The sequence below is a fragment of the Muscardinus avellanarius genome (genome assembly GCF_963383645.1).
Source record: "Muscardinus avellanarius genome assembly, chromosome: 1".
In the NCBI taxonomy this organism is placed as follows: Eukaryota; Metazoa; Chordata; class Mammalia; order Rodentia; family Gliridae; genus Muscardinus; species Muscardinus avellanarius.
The window spans coordinates 147807182-147828328 of NC_137786.1; the positions used below are offsets into that span (position 1 = coordinate 147807182).

Below are 21147 nucleotides of genomic sequence, written 5' to 3' on the forward strand. Positions count from 1 at the left end.
GGGCAGTAGCTATAAAGGAGGCTTTGATGAATGAAAAAATAATCTTTTAGGACACAGCATGAATAGGGTTATCAGAGTAAGTCTTGACTCCTTTCTAAAAGGAGTGACTGTAACTAATAATTAGTTAAGGCAGGGTGGGATAAATGCCTCTAGGTAGAGACAATAGCTTATGATGAAGCTTTGAAGAGAAAAGCAGCCTTTGGGGCTGGGAGTTAGTTTGGTTTGGAGAAGGGAACTATGTGGTGGAGTAGAAAAGAGACTGTGGAGATCACTAGGGGTAAAGTCTTAAATGTCTATCTGCATTAATGGTTGATGCAAAGGGATTAAGATAGAGCAAAGCTTCACCGTAGAATGCTTACTCTGGTAGGAGAGGGTGAAAACTGGGGCAATAACTCATGGTTTGACAGTATATCATTTTAGAGAAATGCAGGTTCTGTGGAGAGATGAGACACACACAAGCAAGGGGAGCTGAAAAGTCCACAGGGGATCCGATCAGGAAGGGTATGATGTCTTTTACTGTATTTGCAGCTCAGGGCCAATGAAAAAATTTAAAAAGGAAAATGATATAATCATACTGTCCCTAAAATATAACTGTCAGGAAACTTAAAAAAGAACTGAAAAACAAAGTCTAAGGGCAAAATAGGAAAGCAAGTTTCTTACTTAAATTTATGGGGGGGAAAAGTACAGAGAAGTCACAGATAACATATTTCTGCCTTTAAATCCCTTAGAAATTTCCAGAATAGAACTTAATCAATTGAGAAATGAATCTCCTTTGCCAGTACTTAAAGATGTGTAGTGTGTTAAAATAAAGCATACATGTTCCATATACAAATACATCATATTTAGGACCTAGAACGGAAAAAGAAATTCCAGCATTTTGCTCATCATTAATATGCAATTGTTAATGATAGTGGCAGTGACAAGGACTAATTTAAACAATTATAGTAACAAAACAATCAAAGCAAGGTGCTGGAAGATAAGCAGAACTTCAACAGATAAAAAGGAATGATTGATTGCAGTGCTTTTCGTGAACCAAGGGGCAATATAGCTCTTCATTTAGATAGCAGGCGTAGTTCATGTTGGTGAGATGGTGTGTGCATTCTGTAGACCCGCTTGGACTCAGTAGGCTCAGACTTAAGTAATAAGGAACGGATTATCACTTCCTTTAACCCCACCAGAGTGAAATGCTAGCACACTGCCAATTGCTGCAAAGGCTAGGAAGATTGCTGGTGCATGACAACATCAATCTATTTATATTTTTTCAGACTGAATGATGCATGAGCCAGATATTAGTGAAATGAAGAAGGTAAGTTCAACCTACAGATCATGACTAGATAAACTTAAACAATGCTAATAAGCATTTATAGCCAGGAGTGATAGCATATATCTATGATTCCAGTAGTTGGGAGGCAAAGACAGGAGGATTGCAGGTCCAAAGACAGCTTCAAGAAGCAAGACTCTCAGTAACCTATTTCTATTTTAAAATAATAATAATAAAAAGACTGGAGTGTAGCTCAGAGGTAGAATATCTCTGGATTAAATCTCCAGTACTCCTTCCTGCCCCCCCCAAACTGCATTCACAATCCATTTGTATCTTATTCATATAGACACTATATCATGTGTGGTAGTGCATGACTGTAATTACGGTACTTGGGAGACTGAGACAGGAGAAGCACATATTTGAGGTCATTCTCGGCAACTTAATAAAATTGTTTAAAAATAAAATAGGCCTGGGGTTCTAGTTCAGGGGTAGAGCACCCCTGGGTTCAATTCCCAGTACCTAAAATATAAAGACTCAAATTTAATATTATTTTACTTAAATACTTGAAATCTGCCTTCTTTTCTCCAGCCAAAGAATTTAATTAACCTCAGAAAGCCAATACTTCTGTGATATTCCTTAATTTTTGTTGGTTTAGAGGATTATCATTTTAAATAATAAGAGTTTCCAGATTTAAAGTCAGCTCCTCCCAGTGTTGAGCTAAGGGCTATTTCTGACTTTCGTGGAATGCACACCAATAAACTGATGATGCAGTTTCCCCATATTGTTTCCTGCTGGCTTTATTCATATCTTCTTGGTAAATACAGAGTGGACTTTATGTTTTCTGCTTTGATTTTCTACACTGTGACCAAAACATGACAAAATACTATGTTAAAATATTTCAACAGAATATTTTAAATCTTCTGAAATATTTATAGCCACAGAGTAGTCAGTAAAACTTGTTATTTTGGAAGTTAATTCTTATTAATGCTGTTAAATCAGCCTTGAAGAGTTGGCTAAGTAGCAGTCCCTCATTCACTATAAACTGAAGTTGTCAATTATAGATGAAAATATATTTTTCATTTATTTCAGAATGTTTATTTTGATTACATAGATATAATCTACATCCTTACATAGATGTAATCTATGTAAGATTACATAGATGTAATCTACGTCTTTATATCCAGCTGAACTCATTAGTTCTCCACTTATTTTTATTTCTTATATATATTTTTGTGCACCCAAAAAATCTTTTTTCTCAATCTAGATGTGAGTTACTTATTTTTTCACACCTAATTTCACACCTAATTTTCACACCTAATTGGTCTTCAGTACAATGTTTAAAGTGGTGAAAGGGTAGATCTTTCTGTTTCCAGTCTTAGGGGGAAATAATTTGATCTTGAAAACATTAAATGTAATGTTAGTGTAGTTTTTTTTTAATTTTTGGCTTTGGATAGAATTCATATTTAGCTCTCAAGAAATGACTGTAGATTGATCAACTATAACAAATCACTCTGGTGTTATAAATGACAGTCCTTTGAGGATAAATGAATGTCAAAAATCCATATTAATGTAGTATATTTTCATACAGATATTCACAAATCACTGGCCTTATCATGTGTTACAAAGATATCAAATGTATATGATAGAAGCTTCTTTATTTTTAGTGAGAGCAATGGTTCTATTCCTACTATAAGCAAAAATGGTTTTCTATTTCATTTTTGGTAGTTTAGATACCTTAAGTCTGCTGCCATCTACAAAGGCTGTTTATGTCAGGCTATGATACTCAATAGAGTGCTATAGATATTAATTCTTCTATTTTGTATTGGTTTATTTATGTTAGTTGCCAATGTTAGCAACTCATTTCTGGAATGATTTCTTTTATAACATACTGAATACTCCCCCCCCCACCCCAGAATTTTATTGTTTGGAAAGAAGTGAAGTTGAAACCCTCTATTTGCAGTGAAGCAATTCATTAGACTCTCATTATACAAAGTAGTATGAATACAGATATCCTATTATCACAAAGAATTTATAGTGATTAAAAACATATATTTTCTTTAAGATTTGTATTCATATAAGAAATAATAAAACACATACTGAGGACCTATTAAAAGTAATGGAAAAGACGAGTAAAAAAAATCCAGGATTTCTATGACAATCCATTAAGTTGAAAAATTATATAAGAATTGCAATACGATAATGGCTTATTGTCTTATTGCTGTATTCTGTTATCTTAGTAACACACTGAAGTTCAGTTCCCTAAAGATTGAACATTTCTATCTCAGCATGTGTCTGTCCATTCTCTATAAGGAAAGAGAGACGGATCTGAATTCTTTTTGCATCCTTTCTTTAATTTCCTGCTTCAGGCAAAGATTTCCATCTAATAAATGTATGGTGTGATAGATAGAAGAAGGAGAAAACATCCTGAGCTTCCCTAGGACGCACCATTTGGGGGAAATCAAGCCTCAGAGCAGATGGAACTTTATTAAATCAAAAGAGAATGAGCCTCCATAGCCAAACCTCTCCTCCTGACACTGGAAGGCCAGTAAAAAGTATTTAGTGAGCCGTGTCAAGAAATCTAAGAGACTTGTCCTGGGCTCTTAAGGATTTCATTAATATGCACAAATCTTGCTCATTAACTATGTGAAAATTTGACATAGTTTTTAAAATTGTTTACTCCCGTTCTTAAAATTGGAGGGCATAAATTTTCAATTTAGATGATTCATGTAAAAGCCAACTATTGGGTAACATAGAGGAGCATCTATCATTTAGACAGACAAAAAGCCAGTATTTAATTTGACAAGTGAAATCATGACAAAATAAACATTATAGTTTTAAAAGATTCTTTGGAAGACATTAAGCTTAGCTGCATAAAAGTATATAGAATGAACTCTACATTAGATATATGACCAGCATTGTAATAAATATTCTATGAATTATAAAACCTTAGTAATTAATTTAACTTAGTCCTTTATTAAAGCATTAAATTTAAACACAGCTAAAATAATCTCAAATGTTTGAGCAATTTTTATGAAAAGAATTCTTATGAAAAGCAGGAAATAAGTTCTTACCAAATTTGCGATGATATAATGGTAGCCTTTAACATGCTTTCCAACACTCACAATCTGTGGAGACATAAGAAAATAAGAAAAACTTTACCAAATGATTGTTTTATAAAATTAACTACTCTGGCATATTGTCATGTGAAACTGTGATGGGAAATCAATACAGTTTTCCTCATAAAAGTGATATAGTCTAATGAGAAGAATTTTATAAGTCACTTTAAAAAGTGGTTAAAGCAATTTTTATTTCATTCACAATTTATACATAACCAATTATTTTACATCTTATTCCAAACAGTGGTGTAATTTCTTCAGAGAGAATGAGAATGTTATGAACTGACCAATAGTTTTCAAATATTTCTCAAGAGAATAACAAAAAAACTTAAAAATAATTTTGGTCCAAAGAATTTAAATATAATTAATTTATTAATAATTTGTAGAAATGTAATATGTACTATTAGTTGTAAAAATTATCATCTGTGAGTAGTTGAAATTGCTGTCCTGAGCAGGAAGTAAGGCTTTTCTAAGGCACAATCTTAGTCTATAGACATGTCTGGAATCAGAGAATACTGCTAATTCTCATCTGCATATGGATACAGAAATTTTTATAATAAGAACAAAACAACATCAAAAAGATTTTTATCTTTTTTCTCTGAGGATGTTTAGAAAATTAAAAGAAAATAATAGGGATGTTTTAAAGCACAATTTTATTTCTTTATTGGAGAGTAAGACTCATTTTCTATAAAACTGAAAATTGCTTCAGTAAGAGAAATCTAATTGTAGTTGCTAATGAGCAGTGTTGCAACCTCGCTGGCTGGTCTCCTCAAAAGTGACAGCATAAGACTTTCATTACAAGACAAAAATTCAAATTAATTTGGCATTTTAACATCATCTAAAACAATAATCCTTTGTATTTGAATGACTGGTACAAAATAAATGAGAGCACTTTTAAGACCAGAACATAAAAATTGTACTGAAAAGATTTTTGTATATAGCTATTAGTGGAATAAAATTTCTGCTCACCCTTTCACTTTGATTATATCTAAGGTTTTTTTTACTTTTTTCCATCTAAACCCCAACTTTTCTTGAGAATCTTACCATGAAGATAAGGACAAGCAATAAGTAGATGGAATTATAAAGAAAATTCAGCAAAGAAAGAGCTTAATGAGTTGGTATGTTGGGTAGTCCACACCTGACTAAAGTAACGTGGACCAAGTAGGCTGGGGCCATATTATTGTCTGGGGACCTCAGGTAGAACTTGTGTAAAAGACAATTTTCAGGTGACACTTGATAATGTGCTCAGTTGGGAAACTTCATATTCGATCTGAGCCTACCATAGATTTCTGCATTAGTCTCAGCTATCCATCCATTAATTTATCTCTTTCTAATTCACTATAACTTTCTCTGGTATGGCTACTTAAGCCTTTTATTTTTAGACTCTCTTTAAGCCCTTATACCCATCCTACTTCTTCTTTCTTTTTTTTTTTTTTTTTTTGGTGGTACTGGGGTTCCTGGAAGCCCTTCTACCTCCGGGCTACACTCCCAGACCTACTTTTACATTTTTGTTTGGAAACAGGGTCTCCTAAGCCAGCGCGCGCGGCTGGCTTCGAACCTGCGCTATCCTCCTGTCTCTGCCTCCCAAGCGCGGGGATTACAAGCGTGCGCCACCACGCCCGGCTACTTCTTCTTTCTTAACACTCTTGGCTTGTGATTTATATGTGACTGTAGTAAAAAAACATGTACATATTTTTCAAAATACTCATTTTGAGTTATGGACACTTTTGTTTGTTTGTTTATTTGTTTATTTATTTATTTATTTATTTATTTATTTATTTTTGGTGGTACTGGGGTTCCTGGAAGCCCTTCTACCGCCGGGCTACACTCCCAGACCTATTTTATATTTTTATTTGGAAAAGGCAAGGCTGGCTTCGAACCTGCGCGATCCTCCTGTCTCTGCCTCCCAAGCGCGAGGATTACAAGCGTGCGCCACCACGGCCGGCCACTTTTGATTGTTAAAAAGATATGGAACAGGCCAGGTGTGGTGGCGCACGCTTGTAATCCCTGTGTTTGGGAGACAGGAGAATTGCGCAGGTTCGAAGCCAGCTGCGCTGGTTTAAGAGACCCTGTTTCCAAATAAAAAAATATAAAATATGTCTGGGAGTGTAGCCCGGAGGTAGAAGGGCTTCCAGGAACCCCTAGTACCACCAAAATAAAATAAAATAAAATAAAATAAAATAAAATAAAATAAAATAAAATTGAATAAAAAGATATGGAACCAGTGGGAAACTGAAACTGGGTGTCTCTATACAGAAATCCCTGTCAGTTCTGGATCATCTAGCAAAAAACTATAATTAATGCCCATGCAATACAGTTTTAAAGGATGAAGATTCATAAAACTACAAGGAACTAAAGGAAACAAAAATCTTGGCAGAAAAGGTCTGTTGGGGCTTCATATGCATTAATATTCCGAGGACGGAAGGACTTGGGGAGTAGGGCTCTTAGTACTTAATTCCTGGCTTGGGGACATCAGAGAGATCACCAAATTTACTACACAGGCTGTTTGAAGGCCTAATTATTTGTAATAATAATGATGATAATAATAATAATGATAATTAAAATAATAAAACTCGGATGTGGTGGCACACGCTTGTAATCCCAGTACTTGGGAGGCTGAGACAGGAAGATCTGGGTTCCCAGCCAGCCTCAGCTACTTAGTGAGGCTCCTCACAACTTAGTGAGACCCTGTTGCAAAATAAAGAATAAAAAAATTGGCTGCGGATGTAGATCGGAGTTAGAATGCCCCATGGTTCAACCCCTAGCACACACAGAAAGTAATAATAATATAAAATAAAATAAAAATAAAAAATAAATTATAGTAATTATTATTATTATTATTATTGTGTGGTACTGGGGATTGAAGCCAGGACATTCTACCTCTGAGATATACCCCTAGCCCTTTTTTATTTTTATTTTTTTTATTTTTAGGTATAATGGAAATTTAAACCCAGATGGTATTCTATCTCTGAGCTATAACACCTATCCTTTTTATCATTTGTTTTGAAGCAGAAGATGAATAGATTGCTGAGTATTGATAAGATGATAAGTTAATAACTTGATAAATTTATAAGTTGCTGAAAGTCTAAGTTGCTGAGGCTGTCCTCAAACCTGTGATCCACCTGTCTCACCCTCCAAAGAACTGGGATTATCGCATGTGCCACCATTCCCAGCTCCTTCTTTTTTGTTTGTATGCTTTGAAACAGGGTCTTCTTGCAGAGAGTCTTGCTACATTGCTGACGTTGTTCCTGAACCTGTGATCTTCCTTCTTAGCCTGCCAAGTACTAAGATTACAGGCTTGCTTACTATGAATGCTGACTAATTATTTTTGAACAGAGGGGAATCACCTATCACCCCTACCTGGGTGGCCATGATTTAAAGCCAAATCTTGGTCCCTCTGTAAAGCATCCACACCTAAATGAAAGTTTCTTTGTGAAAAAAATTCAACTGGTGCTCCATAGAATAATTCTCTGTAAATAGAATGTTGTTTAATATTTTTTAATGATTGTGTAAAACTGACAATATAGTTTTGGATACCTTTTATCTTCCCTAGCAAAATAAAGAATATTTTCCATAAAAATATTTGTGACTTGACTTTAGATGCTGACCAGACCTGTGTCTGTCTTCCTTCTTTCCTTCCTTCCTTCCTTCCTTCCTTCCTTCCTTCCTTCCTTCCTTCCCTTTCTTCCTTTCTTCTTTTCTCCATTTGTTTCTTCCTCTCTCTTTTTCTTTTTGGTGTGTGTGTGTGTGTGTGTGTGTGTGTGTGTGTGTGTGTGTGTGTGTGAGTAGTGATACTGAGAATTGAACCCAGGGACATTCTAACTCTGGGCTATACTCCTAGTTCAATTTTATTTTTTATTTTGAAGCAGAATCTCCTTAAGTTCCTTATAGTCTAAGTTGCTGAGGCTGGCTTCAAATCTGTGATCCTCCTGTCTCAGCCTTGTAAGTACTGGTATTATAGTCTTGTATAACCAAGCCTGTCTTGGTGTTGTTTACAACTAACTGAATTTTTTAATAACTTTTTTTTTAGGAAACAAACAGTTATTTAAAGTGTTTTTGGTTCTGGCCAAACAATTCAAAAGTAAAATCGGGGCTAGATATATTATAAGGTAAATACCAGATGTAAGCACTGTAGGTATCTTATTAACAAGTTGTGGCATGATCAGTTTTTGTGAATGCAACCTCTAAGTCCTTTCCATTAATGAAAGTTGGGGGAAAATGTATCCAGAGTACTTTTCAATCCAGACTTCATTTCCTTTCAATTCAATTTAATTCAACAAATTTCAGTGGATTTCTTCTGCAGGGCCAGGAGATTCAGGATTACAAAGATAAGCATGTCAGTGCTACTTTTACATGATGTTTATTTTCTCATAGGGGAATACAACTCAAAACAGAAAAGGCTGAAATGCAAGTCAAAGTAAGGAGAGTCTGGGAGTTTCAAGGAGAAAGTAAAATCACTTTCTTGGGAGAAGGAGATAGTTTTTAAGTGGATAGACAACTAAGTAACTATTGATTAAATGGATGCATAAAGAAGTTAAAGAGGATATAGATGTCACAAACATTAATATACTAAGTTCATTTTGAGACTTGAAGATTAATGAAAGCTTGGTCTTCATTTCATAGTCAGATTTTACAATAATCCTTTATGTATCACCTGTTTATAAAGCACTCAGAAGTCCTTCTATGAGGCATACTATGCCCCTCAAACTATTATTAAAAAGCTGTGATTGCCGTATCAAGCAATGTCTCACGAAACACAATAGCATACTTGGGTAGGAATGATTCTGGTTTCCTTTTTAATGGGATATGATAAGTCAGATGGAACTTCCTCTCTCAGATCCATCATGTTTCAGAGAATTAGTGACATGAAGAAAATAGTACGATGCATTTGGTGCTGTTAGGCTGAGATGCTGGCCGAGGATGAAAGCTGTCATGAGAACAGACGCTCACTAATTCTCCTTTTCTACAGGACTTCCAAACTCCCCAATACTCTCGGAATTTTGGTTTCAAAAGGTTTCAAACTATTGTCATTCAGAAAGGAAATCTTTGTTTCACTTGAGTTCCGTAGAAGAAAAGTCCAAGGCACAGTGCGTTTGCAAACAAGCTACAGACTTAAAACACAACCTTGTAAGATAATTGCAGGACTTTAGTTTCAGGGGTGTGATGGATGAAAGGGATGAGGACAATAAAGCACCCCCAACCAAGAAGAGCTAAGATTGTTTGGTGGGATGAAATATTTAGGGAGTGGAAAGGAATGTGAGCTCTCATCAAATATTTTAAGAGAAAGAGATATATTCCTGTGTTTATGCATATGCCTTGATATGTGTGTTGTGCATGCATTTTTAATCTTTTATTAGTGTATTTTAATAATGCATCATAGATTCAAAGAGATACAAAGGTACAATGCACATATATTTTTATTTTATTGTATACTTGGAAATGTTAGAGAATACAAAAGTTTCTACTTAGCAACTACTTTTGCTATTTTAGAGAAAGAAAAGGAAAGAGAGTTTCATGGGAAGGAATGACTGCCTCTTAAAGTAGTCACCTCTTTCTTTCTTTCTTTCTTTCTTTCTTTCTTTCTTTCTTCTTTCTTTCTTTTTTTTTTTTGGTGGTACTGGGGTTCCTGGAAGCCCTTCTACCTCCGGGCTACACTCCCAGACCTATTTTTACATTTTTATTTGGAAACAGTGTCTCCTAAGCCAGCGCGCGCGGCTGGCTTCGAACCTGCGCGATCCTCCTGTCTCTGCCTTCCAAGAGCGGGGATTATAAGTGTGCGCCACTACGCCCGGCTGTAGTCACCTTTTTTTAATGGAAAGTTCCTAACAAAATATGACTGACTTCCTCTATAAAAGATTTTGAGATACGGTCCTTTCGGTGAAAGCCTTGAATGGACATGAAGGCTATGTCTCTCTGGTTAGTCACTGTAATAGACTCTACTGATATCCTACTTTGCCTTTTCAGTACTCACTCAACTGCCCAAGCCAACACCTGAATTTTCTTGCCTTGGGGTTTCAATAGCTTCTAGATCCCTCTTTGATCTTAAACAGAGGAAGAGGTCAGAAAGGCCAGGATATAAATGCCACCCCGAGGATTGACAAGAGTTGGCACATTATTCCTCTCATTCCTGTGCCCCACAGGCAAGTTGATTCCCACCTGTGTGTCCTCCACCACCTCCTTTTAATAATTAGTTTGCCCTCATTTGTCATGGAATTAAACCTGCCTTCGGATGCTAATTTGTGTGATATATACACATATCTGCCACTGTATGTCTGCCCTCCCCTTCCAATCTCTTCTTCACCTCCATTACAAACAGCATGCACCTTTCTCAAGGTTGACTTTAGGGACTATCAAACTACAACAGCCTCTGAGTACAAACTTCAGTGCTGTGGTAACAGAGTAAATGGTGCACAACATACATACTTTTGTTGGCTACCTGTCTCAAGCTCTTCATCTCTGTGTAGTAACATCTGAGTTATAGCTGGCACCCTTATCTCTATGCCCAAAGAATGAAGTTGGGTTAAATGCCATACTAAAACTGGTGAAAAAGACTTATTCTTATATGTAGGTAACTAGGGATGATTCAGTGTCTTTTTAAGATATGTTTCATATTTTATATGTGTTTATGTAATATATATATATATATATATATATATATATATATATATATATATATATTGATATATTGTGTGTGTTGTGTGGTACTGGAGATTAAACCCAGGAGTCCAGAAACATTCTATCTTAGAGTCACAACCCCAGCTTTTTTTTTTTTTTTTTTGAAACAGGGTCTTGCCTGGTTGCTGACAGCCTCAGTAAATTGATTTGGCTGGTCTTGAAACTTCCTTCATTCTCCCAAGTACTGGGATTACAGATTTGCACCACCATTTCCAACTAATTCTTTATATTACTAGCACATGATTTCCCCCCTTCATACTATTGTATGTATCTTATGGCCACTTTTTTTGGTATACTTATGTGTTGTTTCTTCTAAAATGTTTAAATAAATGGTTCACTTGCAACTTTTCATATAATAGATTTTGCATCACTTTATGTATATATCTTATATACATATATTTTACTGATGAGGAAATGGAGGTTCCTCTTAGAGATATAGTTTGTATAGCATCCTAAAAATATAGAGTGAGAAGTTAGAGCTAAAATTCAGGTGTTTAATTCTTGCTCTGTGTTCTTTTTATGATACTCCTTTATCCCACTGTGATAACTGCCAGTGACTATAGAAAAATAATTCCATGGGGTAAGTACATCTTTTTTGCCTCTTATGGTGGCTCTAAAATTCTACATCCACAAAGCTTGAAGAACATGAGTCTCATAACTTAACTGTGAACATCTCGTGGCAGAGCTCCATTTTGATTTAATAGCACTTTAATTTAGTGATTTAAAACAATTTATAGGGAAGTATAAAAGACTCTATGGCATTTGCAATTATGATTTTGAAGCACATATAATACCAGAAAAGAACAAGTTAGAAGTATGCTAATTTTTAATTGAAGAGACTTCCATAAGAAGCAATATAAAGGCAACTTATATAAGGTGTAAGTGGGAGGGGTAATCCTTTGCTTTTATAAACAAACATATTAGAAAGGTTGCCATTAAGTGATGAAGCTGGCTCTCCAGCCCCTGTATTTTGACTATAGTTTCCAAATTTCTTTCACTATTTCCTGCTACTTTAAGACCAGAGGCATTGAGAAAATGATCAGTTTGGGCTAATATTAATATACTAGTGTTGGGCCCATTGATCTGCTAAGTGATTTTGGGGTACAAGCTTGGGTTGTGTTGCCATCAAGAAGGTTTGGTAATTTTTTAATACTTTTATTGGTGCATTTTAGTCTCACATCATAATGTAGTTCACAGTGGCAATGACATACATGCTAGTTGATGGATATTTAAGTTGTTTATGAGAAAACCCAGCTTTCTCCTGGGTTTTGAAATGAAATAAAGGCATGCTTTTTTTCTTCATGCAAATAATCTTCTGTCTGAACATATTGCTTATTTGAATAACAGCATATATGCAAGGTCTTCTAATTCAATTCTATGTGAGTTTGGAATAGACACACAGATGGAGAGCTCTCAGGTAACTTGAATGTTTCCAAGTCTAGTTTATAGTTTTATAATGTATCTATGAAAAAACTAAAAAAGCTTTATTATAACTTGAGTTTAGTCTTACATGGCTTGCACTTTACTGGGTACATATTTAAAATTGCAGTTCAAGTATATATCCAAAATTTAATATGTACCTAACTCAGTTCAATAGATAATTCTATGTATTTATGACAAACTCAAAGTCATCAATGAATGGTAATGTCGCATACAGCATAGCTCACTGTTAAACACATTTATGGCACTCTCTTTGAAAAATGGCCATTCCATAAATACTAGTGCATATAGTTTTAACTTGTATTAATCAGACATTAATCAAGATATCTCATTTATTCAGATATTTCTCATTAGACATACTATCAATGAATAAATATCAATTATTGGGGTAAAAAAGGAAAATTTAGGGATCTGGTGGTAATAGAAACACAAGTTATTTTTAAATGTCACATATGTTTCAAAGGGATATACACCTATCAAAAAATATTTGTGGAATTCTAAGGCAAAATAAGCTCAAGATGTAACTTACTTGTTCAAATGTGGCTACACTGGTGCCATGTGAACACATTCATCAGGTGGACAACTTCTAACACCCAGCTAAGCCAAAAGTCTATGGATCTGTCACTCTAGTGCAGAGACTGTGTGTCCCATTGATTCTGGAAAAATATCCTACTAATACATCATGTTTCTTCCCTAACTACCCTTTGCTTTGAGCCATTATCATGTGGATATTTTTTTCTCTCTCATTTTAAAAATTAAACATTTTCTTATTAGGCAAATAAAAATGTAAAGAGATAGTTGTGGGAAAAATATTCCATGGCCAATTTTGCATAGAACTCTAGGCTGAATAATACTTCAGAGGTTTCTTTGCTGTAGGAATTGTTAGACTTTAGTATGTTAATATACACTGAAATCCCAAGAGCTGGATAGAGTATGCAGTTCTGTTGAACAGTTTAAAAAGGTTGTTTAAGAACAACTGTCCTATGGCTCTAACTTTCACTTACTTCCTTAACTTTTACATATATTTAAGATGTTTATGTTTCTTTAGCATATTCATAAATGCTGCTGCAGCAATATTTTTAATTTCCCTTTAGTGTTGATTATCTTTATTCATAAGAGTAACTAAAACTGTTTGGAGTATATTGAAAATAAGTTCTGTTCATCATTTTGGGGATAGTACCTTCCTCATCATTCCATAACTTTGGCTAATAGCTTTTAGATCATGAGTTTTAAAATGTGCATTGTATAATTAGTTCAGCAGATGAAATGCAGATTAATTAAATACATAAGACAGATGACCCTAGGGTTATTATCTTTGCTTTTATTTTAATAGGGCACTTTGTTGGACTTTCTAATGCTATACTTCAAAAGTTAAGTAATAAAGAAAAAGAAATCTATAAAGTGAATTCACACACAAAGAGAGAACAGATGTGAACAGCTGTTATTTTTAATGAATGCATATATTTTTAAGTAAATACTTCACATTTTTTCATATAATTAGGCCTGATATTATTTTAAATAACAGGCCAAAAGTCTACAGAGAGAAGGAGGGAGAAAGTGCCTCTCCCCAATAAACTATATTGCCTAGATTGACCTGTGTATGTATCTACGTAACATTTACACAGCAAGATCAGTGCATACGTATTTTACCTATGTCTTATACAGGCCAGTCGAATCTTAAAGGAAGTTAACCATAATGACTAACGATACTGCTAAAATTCACACAAAAAAGTCATTTTATTTCTCAAAAGCTCATAGCAAAGGTAATGGAAACTAGGAATCCTTAAGTGCATATCATGGTTCTTGGCAACGAGATAATTAGCAAATTAACTTAGTAAATACCAAATTTCTCATAATCACTATTTGGCAGTACGTATTTACTCATTTTACTGCAATGCCAAACTGATATTCTGTTCTATTTGCCTCAACCCCTCCCCATTTCTCCTGCAGTTAATGCTTCAAACACACATGCTTGCCTGCCCAGGACTCACAGCGCCTCCCTTGCTCTGTCTCACGTCCATTAGCCTCCAATGCCTTTCCTTGTTCTTCTGCCTGGGGAATTCTAACTCATCATCTTTCAGCAATTCTACTTCATTCTACAACACCTGTCCACATTGTACAGCATTATTTATTTATGTTCTCATTTTCCTTTGTAATTGGAATTCCTTCATAGTATGGACTGAAATCTTTTTAACATATACACAAGGCTTGGAAAGAAGTAGGTATAGTAGGTATTGGATAAATGTGAGTCAAGTAAGTGACCAAATGGATGAGTGAGCTGAGAGCTGTGCACGTGTATAAGACAAGAAAATGGTAGGATGGATAGGCAGAAATAAAACAATGCTTCTATTAACCGTAATGTATTCCTATTATCCATATATATCATCATATTATATAATAAACACAAAATTAAAAAATGAATAAAGAGAAGGCCATAAATCAAGTACAAAGTTCATTTAAGCTTAAACTGTGGAAGAATATGACAGTTGTTTGGCATATTATGTGGCTTTTAGAAAAACCTTGGGAAGTAGAAAATAAATTTCTTCCATCTAATCCTTTTATATTTATTTATTTTCTTGGTGCATTGTAATCATACATCTTAATGAAGTATAAGATGGTAGAGAGGAACATACTATTTAATCTTGATCTTCCATTTTTCCATTTGGCAGTAATTTAGTGCATGTTAGTTTTTTTTTTTTTGTTTTCTTTTTATCTTCTTTTCTTTTTTCTTTTGTTCAGTAAAAACAATACTAGTTTCATTCCCTTTCACAATTTAATCTTAACTACTGCACCAATTATATATAAACTTGTAGGAAACTTGCATTAGTTGAAAAGTAGTATTCAGTTATGTGATTCTTATTTTTCTCTCTTCTTATGTTTCTTTTCTTTTTCTTTTCTTTTCTTTCTTTTTTTTTTTTTTTTTTTTTTGTAGTGCTGGGATTGAACCCAAGGGCATCTACCTCTGAACTACATCCTTAGCTCTATTTTATTTACTTATTTATTTTTAATTTTGAAACAAGGTCTCAACTAAGTTTCTGAGGGCTTCATTAGATTGCTAAGGCTGGCCTTGAACCTGCAATCCTTCTGTCTCAGCCTCCTAAGTACTGGTATTATAGGCATGTGCCACTACACCAGGATGTGGTTCTTCTTAAGGAAGGATTAAGAATATATTTGTTTCTGACTTAAGTGATTAAAAAGATTTGCCACATCTAGTGGCAATTTATATACTTTGTTTGAGAACTCTATAGTATATGAGAGGTATTCTATGGTAATATAGATATTCTATGATTTATCAAAGTGCATTTGCATCTGTGATGTTTACAAGTCTCAGAAAAGTGTCCTCAAAGGTATTGAATGTTCTGCTTCCTTTTTTGTTAATCCAAACATCTTTTTTTTTTTCCGGTACTGGGGACAGAGTCTGAGTTGCACAGGGCCTCACTAAATAGCTGAGGCTGTCTGCAAACCACAATTCTCCTGTGTCAGCCCCCAAATGCTGGGATTATAAACATGGGCCACTATGGCCAGCAATCTCACAATCGTTTTAACATTTGAAGAGTAGATATTCAATTCTCCTGAAATAAATTATTGTAAATTTACATTCTCTTTTTTACATAATAAGGAATATTACTTACCTTTCCCCAAATATATTAAATCTATTCAGTTGCTTCTGATTTAAGGCAAATTCATTTTACACTTCTAAGTCATCAAGATTTTGCTTTATATTTTTAAAAGATCTGGTAAACTTTGTATTAAAAAAGAAAAATAGAGCCGGGGGTGGTGACATACACTTGTAATCCCCGCACTGGGGAGGCTGAGACAGGAGGATCGCATAGGTTCAAAGATAGCCTCAGCTACTTAGTGAGGCTCTCAGAAATTTAGTGAGACCCTGTTTCCAAGTAAAATATAAAAATAGGTTTGGGAGTATAGCCCAGAGGTAAAAAAAAAAGAGCCATAGAAATTATTCTAATAGGTGTTCTTGTAGTTAAAATATATTTAATTGAGCGCCGGGCATGGTGGCGCACGCTTGTAATCCTTGCGCTTGGGAGGCAGAGACAGGAGGATAGCCCAAATTCGAAGCCAGCCTTGCTGGCTTAAGAGACCCTGTTTCCAAATAAAATAGGTCTGGGAGTGTAGCCCGGAGGTAGAAGGGTTCCATCCCCAGTACCACCACCAATATACATATACCATATATATATATATATATATATATATATATATATATATATATATATATTTAATTGAGACTAATGTAATCCTAGAATTCTCAGTTTTTCCAAGACAAAACTTCTGCATTCTGACCATCATGTTTTTCTATTTTTTATACAAAAATCATTCAAATATTTTAGTTTTTTATGCTTTTTTGGTGCATTATAGTCTCACATCATAATGTAAATCATACTGACAATGACATACATATTTTTCTTTTTACTTAAAAATATTTATTTGTTAGCATTTTAAATTTTTTATTATTTCAGAATGTTATTGAAACAATATAATTACACTATGTAGAAAGACTCAAAAGTATACATTCCTAGATGCACACAACATCGTTTGGTGTGTTTTCCTCCACATCCAATCCTACTCCTCCCTTATCCTTTGCTTTCTTTAGTTTTCCTTTGTTTTATCTCAGCTTTATTAGGGGGTATGTTTTATCTCTGATTTATTGTTTTATCTCTGATTTATTAGGGGGTATAGCTGCAGCCATGATAAATGTTTCTAGAGACAATTACACACTCCATTTTACCTACCAGTTCCATTTGTACTAGTCTGACTGAGATTTGAAAAGGTGATTCTGTCCTATGAAAAAAATTATAATGGGATCTGCACTTTCAAATCAATTCAGCCAAAAGGTAAAATGAAAGAAACACAATTCACCTTCTTCACATAGCTTTCTATCTTTCGAGTGTCTTCTTATTTTGATGTTGATCCTGACTGAGCAAAGCTTGATATGCAAAAGGAGCTTTATAGTAAAGCAAAAGCATCCAGCTCTGCCAATGCTGCAGCCTGGGAAATCACTGATAGGATTTCTTTGCCATAGTCACTTCTGTGGGTGCTCAATTTGTTCCTGTGGCATTGTTATTTTAATATATGGAAATGAAAATCTTGTGGGGTTTTTAAGCCTATACGACAAACTCTGAAATGCAGAGGTTTTCCATCATTTCTGGTGGGTAAGATTCTGGACAAGAAAACTTCCCAGGTAATGGAGACCTTCCCTTCGGGGTCTTCAATACTACAGGGTCATATTGATACTACATGTAAGAGATAGCCCCTGCCCAGGTGAGACACATTCAGATTTTAATTTATTTAACAATTATTTTAAGCCCTTATCAACTCATAAGTAATATATTGATAAATGGTAGACTCTGGTAGAGATAAAATTTCAATAGAAATGACAATTGACAGTGCAATATCCACCTGTCTGCTTCCTCCAACCTCTCTCTCTCTCTCTCTCTCTCTCTCTCTCTCTCTCTCTCTCTCTCTCTCCCTCCCTCTCCCCTCCCCCTCCCCCTCCCCCTCCCCCTCCTTCCCCTCCCCCCTCTCTCTCTCCTCTCTTTCTCTCAGTACTGGGGATGGACCGAGCTACACCCCCCACCCCTATTTTTTAGTCTTTTTATTTTTTGAAACATGGTCTCACTGAGTTGTGAAGGGCTTCGCTAAGTAGTTGAGGCTGTCCATGAACTGCAATCATCTGGTCTCAGCCTTTCACAAACTTGCGCCACCACACCCGGCTTGCCTCCTCTAATCTTAATGACTTTTTCTCAACTAATTCTCCATCTCAATTTCTACCTCTGCTCTTTACCCAGTTTTATTATGTACAACTAGTCTCCATCTTCTGAGCTTTTTCAGATCGTGACTTTGCAGTATTTATTTCCATCTTGTACTATTGGACTACTCTTACTCCCTTTTTTTATACCTCAGGAAATCCATCACACTTTTAATTTCAAGTTTATTTTCTCTGCAAAACACTCCTCACTGTTTTGACTTTACACAGTCATCCCATTTGTGGAGTTCTTGAATCACTTTGTAAGTTTGTGTTTCTGAAGCCATCACATTATCTTGGAGTGAGTTGTTCCGGTTTTTCACTTCCCTGCTTGAGTGTGAGCATTCTGCTCTTGTTCATGTCTGTATGACCTTGTGGTGCCTGAAGCAATGTCCAGCACATAGATGTTGAGTGAATGCCTTAGGTGTGGAGTGTAGAGTTTTCCTCCCTATTGCTGGCTCATTTCTACTGTCAAGATGTGTGCTGCCAGCCAGGCACATCAGCACACTCCTGTAATCTCAGTAATTGAGAGGCTGAGGCAGGAGGATAGCAAACTTGAGGCTAGCCTTAGCAACTTAGTGAGACCCTGTTTCAAAATAAACAATAAAAAGGGCTGGGGGTGTAGAATGCCCCTGGGTTCAATCCCAAGTACTCTCCTAAAAATACAAAACAACTAAAACACCCAAAAATGTATGCTGTTTAATCACTATATAAGTGCTTCAAATAATTAATACAATCTTCTCTGATTATAAAATCGCTCCTAGAGTGACTCCCCCAAGCCCCATTCCATACTCATAACTGCCTGATTTCCCTTTTCTCTTAGTGCTTTTTGTTTTTTACAGTTTTGTTTTTGAGGTTTTATTATGAAAAAGTTGACTCTTTGGCCATTAGCTAATAACTAAAATGACTCGACCAGTTATGGGATGCAGATGCAGGCTCCTTAAACTTTTGGGTTTAAAAAGTCCTTTTCTCAATGTCTTTTTGGGGAGTGCGGATGGAACAGATACAATTTTTGATTTGGTACAGTCCCGAATGTTTGGGAACTGGAAGAATTTCAAGATTCAGATTCTAGAGGTGCAGCCTTTCTTTTTTTGTTGCCATGGCTTTGAAACTTTGCCCCAGATCCTATCTGGGACCTGAGATCTCACTTAGCTGGTGCTAGACATGGTAGCAGCTCGGAGCTTAGAATAAGTTAATTGGAACCAAGCCCACATCTCACCTCTTATGTGCAAATGGCCACATTTACGTTTGGAAAAAAATTTATTTTCTTCTCTATCTACCTGATCTTGCCCTGAGGTGGGGTTATTGGTTTTCCTTGGTGACGCAGTAGCTTCGGAGAGGTCAATCATGACTTTTAGGCATTTTTGGCTAATTTGCAAACAGTCTGGGAAGGTCACTGGCTTTGCCACTGATCTGAGATTCACAGCGTGTCCAGTGGGCATTGACTTTCCATTCACATAGTGAAAGTGGCCACACTGCTGCAAGGGGTGCCAATTAATTCTGAGGAATGTCACATAAAAAGGCCATTTGAGATATCCGTGGGGCAATTGTAGAGTCATTCTTTCTCTATCCTTTTGCTAACTATCTATTTCATACTCTAAGGTCAGTCTTCATTGTCTTCTTCTGATAAATGCTTGGTCAGATTCCTTCAATATATCCATTGTAAATATATCCATCCAGGGTCCACACAGTTCCAGTTCTTTATCTAGTGCCTTTTGATCTATTAATGGGAAGTGGTGTTCATAGCAAAATCTCAGAGGAAGTGTGAGTTCCTTGTTAATTTTCTATGTACTATATTTCTAAAAGAAAGGGTATATTCTAGTAGGTTTTGAGCAAACAGTTTTGGTTCAAATCTTAGTTAGCTAAAATAACTCTTTTGCTTAGTACTTTAACAGGACATGGTGTGTGTGTGTGTGTGTGTGTGTGTGTGTGTGTGTGTTTAGTGGGGACCCAACAAGTATTTGTGGAATTAACCAATACCCAGAAAAGACCACCTAACTGAGCTTTTATATTATGCTTCTCTTCAAGTCATAGAGCAAGTGCAAAATTGGATATTGCTTCAAGATCAAACACAATCCTGGAATGACTTCATTAGAAATAGCATTATTGATATTTTTCAAGCAAGCAGTGTTTTTGAAGATCAAATAGGCTCATTTTTTTAAAAATTTAAAGTGAAAGGAGGAATCATGGGCAGTTCAAGATGTAAGTGAGTCAGTTTACTTTTTTTTTTTATAAATAAACAACTGAAGATTTGTTATCCATCTCTCAAAGAGTTAATTAAACAGTCTGTTTTGGAAGGTGGGGTGGGGAAGAGAGGAACATCATGATTTAACTTATCTGCTCTTGAGTATTAGAATTTTGTATTTATGAGAATTTTACTAACACTAGGAAACCAAAAATCTAATCTCAGGACCCTGGGGATTTTTCATGGTGGAGTGAAATGGAAATGTATCAACAATTACTTGCCTTAAGTACTATTTTGCTCAAATAAATTTTGATGCTAAAAACATAGTTGATGTCAATTTTGCTATTGCTTTTTTGCTTCTGGGCTGAACATGTGCCTCAAAACCTGATACTTGAATATTCAATTGATAATATATTAGGTAAAACACCTACAATTCTGTAGGTATAGAATTTAGGATTTAAAAATAATATGTGTACAAATATAAAAAAGGCTGTCACTCTAAACCATTTACTTTGATATCAAAACAGTTCACTGAGTTGCTAAATTAAGAGTATTCAATAACTATATTAAGCTACTGAAAATTATTCTATAAAATAACCAATATAAAATTAGGCGAGATTAGTGTTCAAATGGTATTTGTAATATTTTTAGGTAAACTCATAATATTAATCTAAGCACAACTGAAGATACCATCAATAGATAATCATGA

General features: G+C 35.2%; 1 protein-coding gene across 3 annotated transcripts in view; it reads right to left on the bottom strand.

The window, feature by feature from the left end:
* GRIA4 (glutamate ionotropic receptor AMPA type subunit 4) overlaps positions 1–21147 on the bottom strand; it is a gene marked incomplete at both ends in the record, with an annotated part of 386389 nt that overhangs the window by 86990 nt on the left and 278252 nt on the right. For all 3 annotated transcript variants that reach the window (XM_080715475.1, XM_080715476.1, XM_080715477.1), the window contains one exon: positions 4333–4386. In XM_080715475.1, the coding sequence (XP_080571601.1) occupies positions 4333–4386 (54 nt within the window). The remainder of the gene's footprint in view (positions 1–4332; positions 4387–21147) is intronic.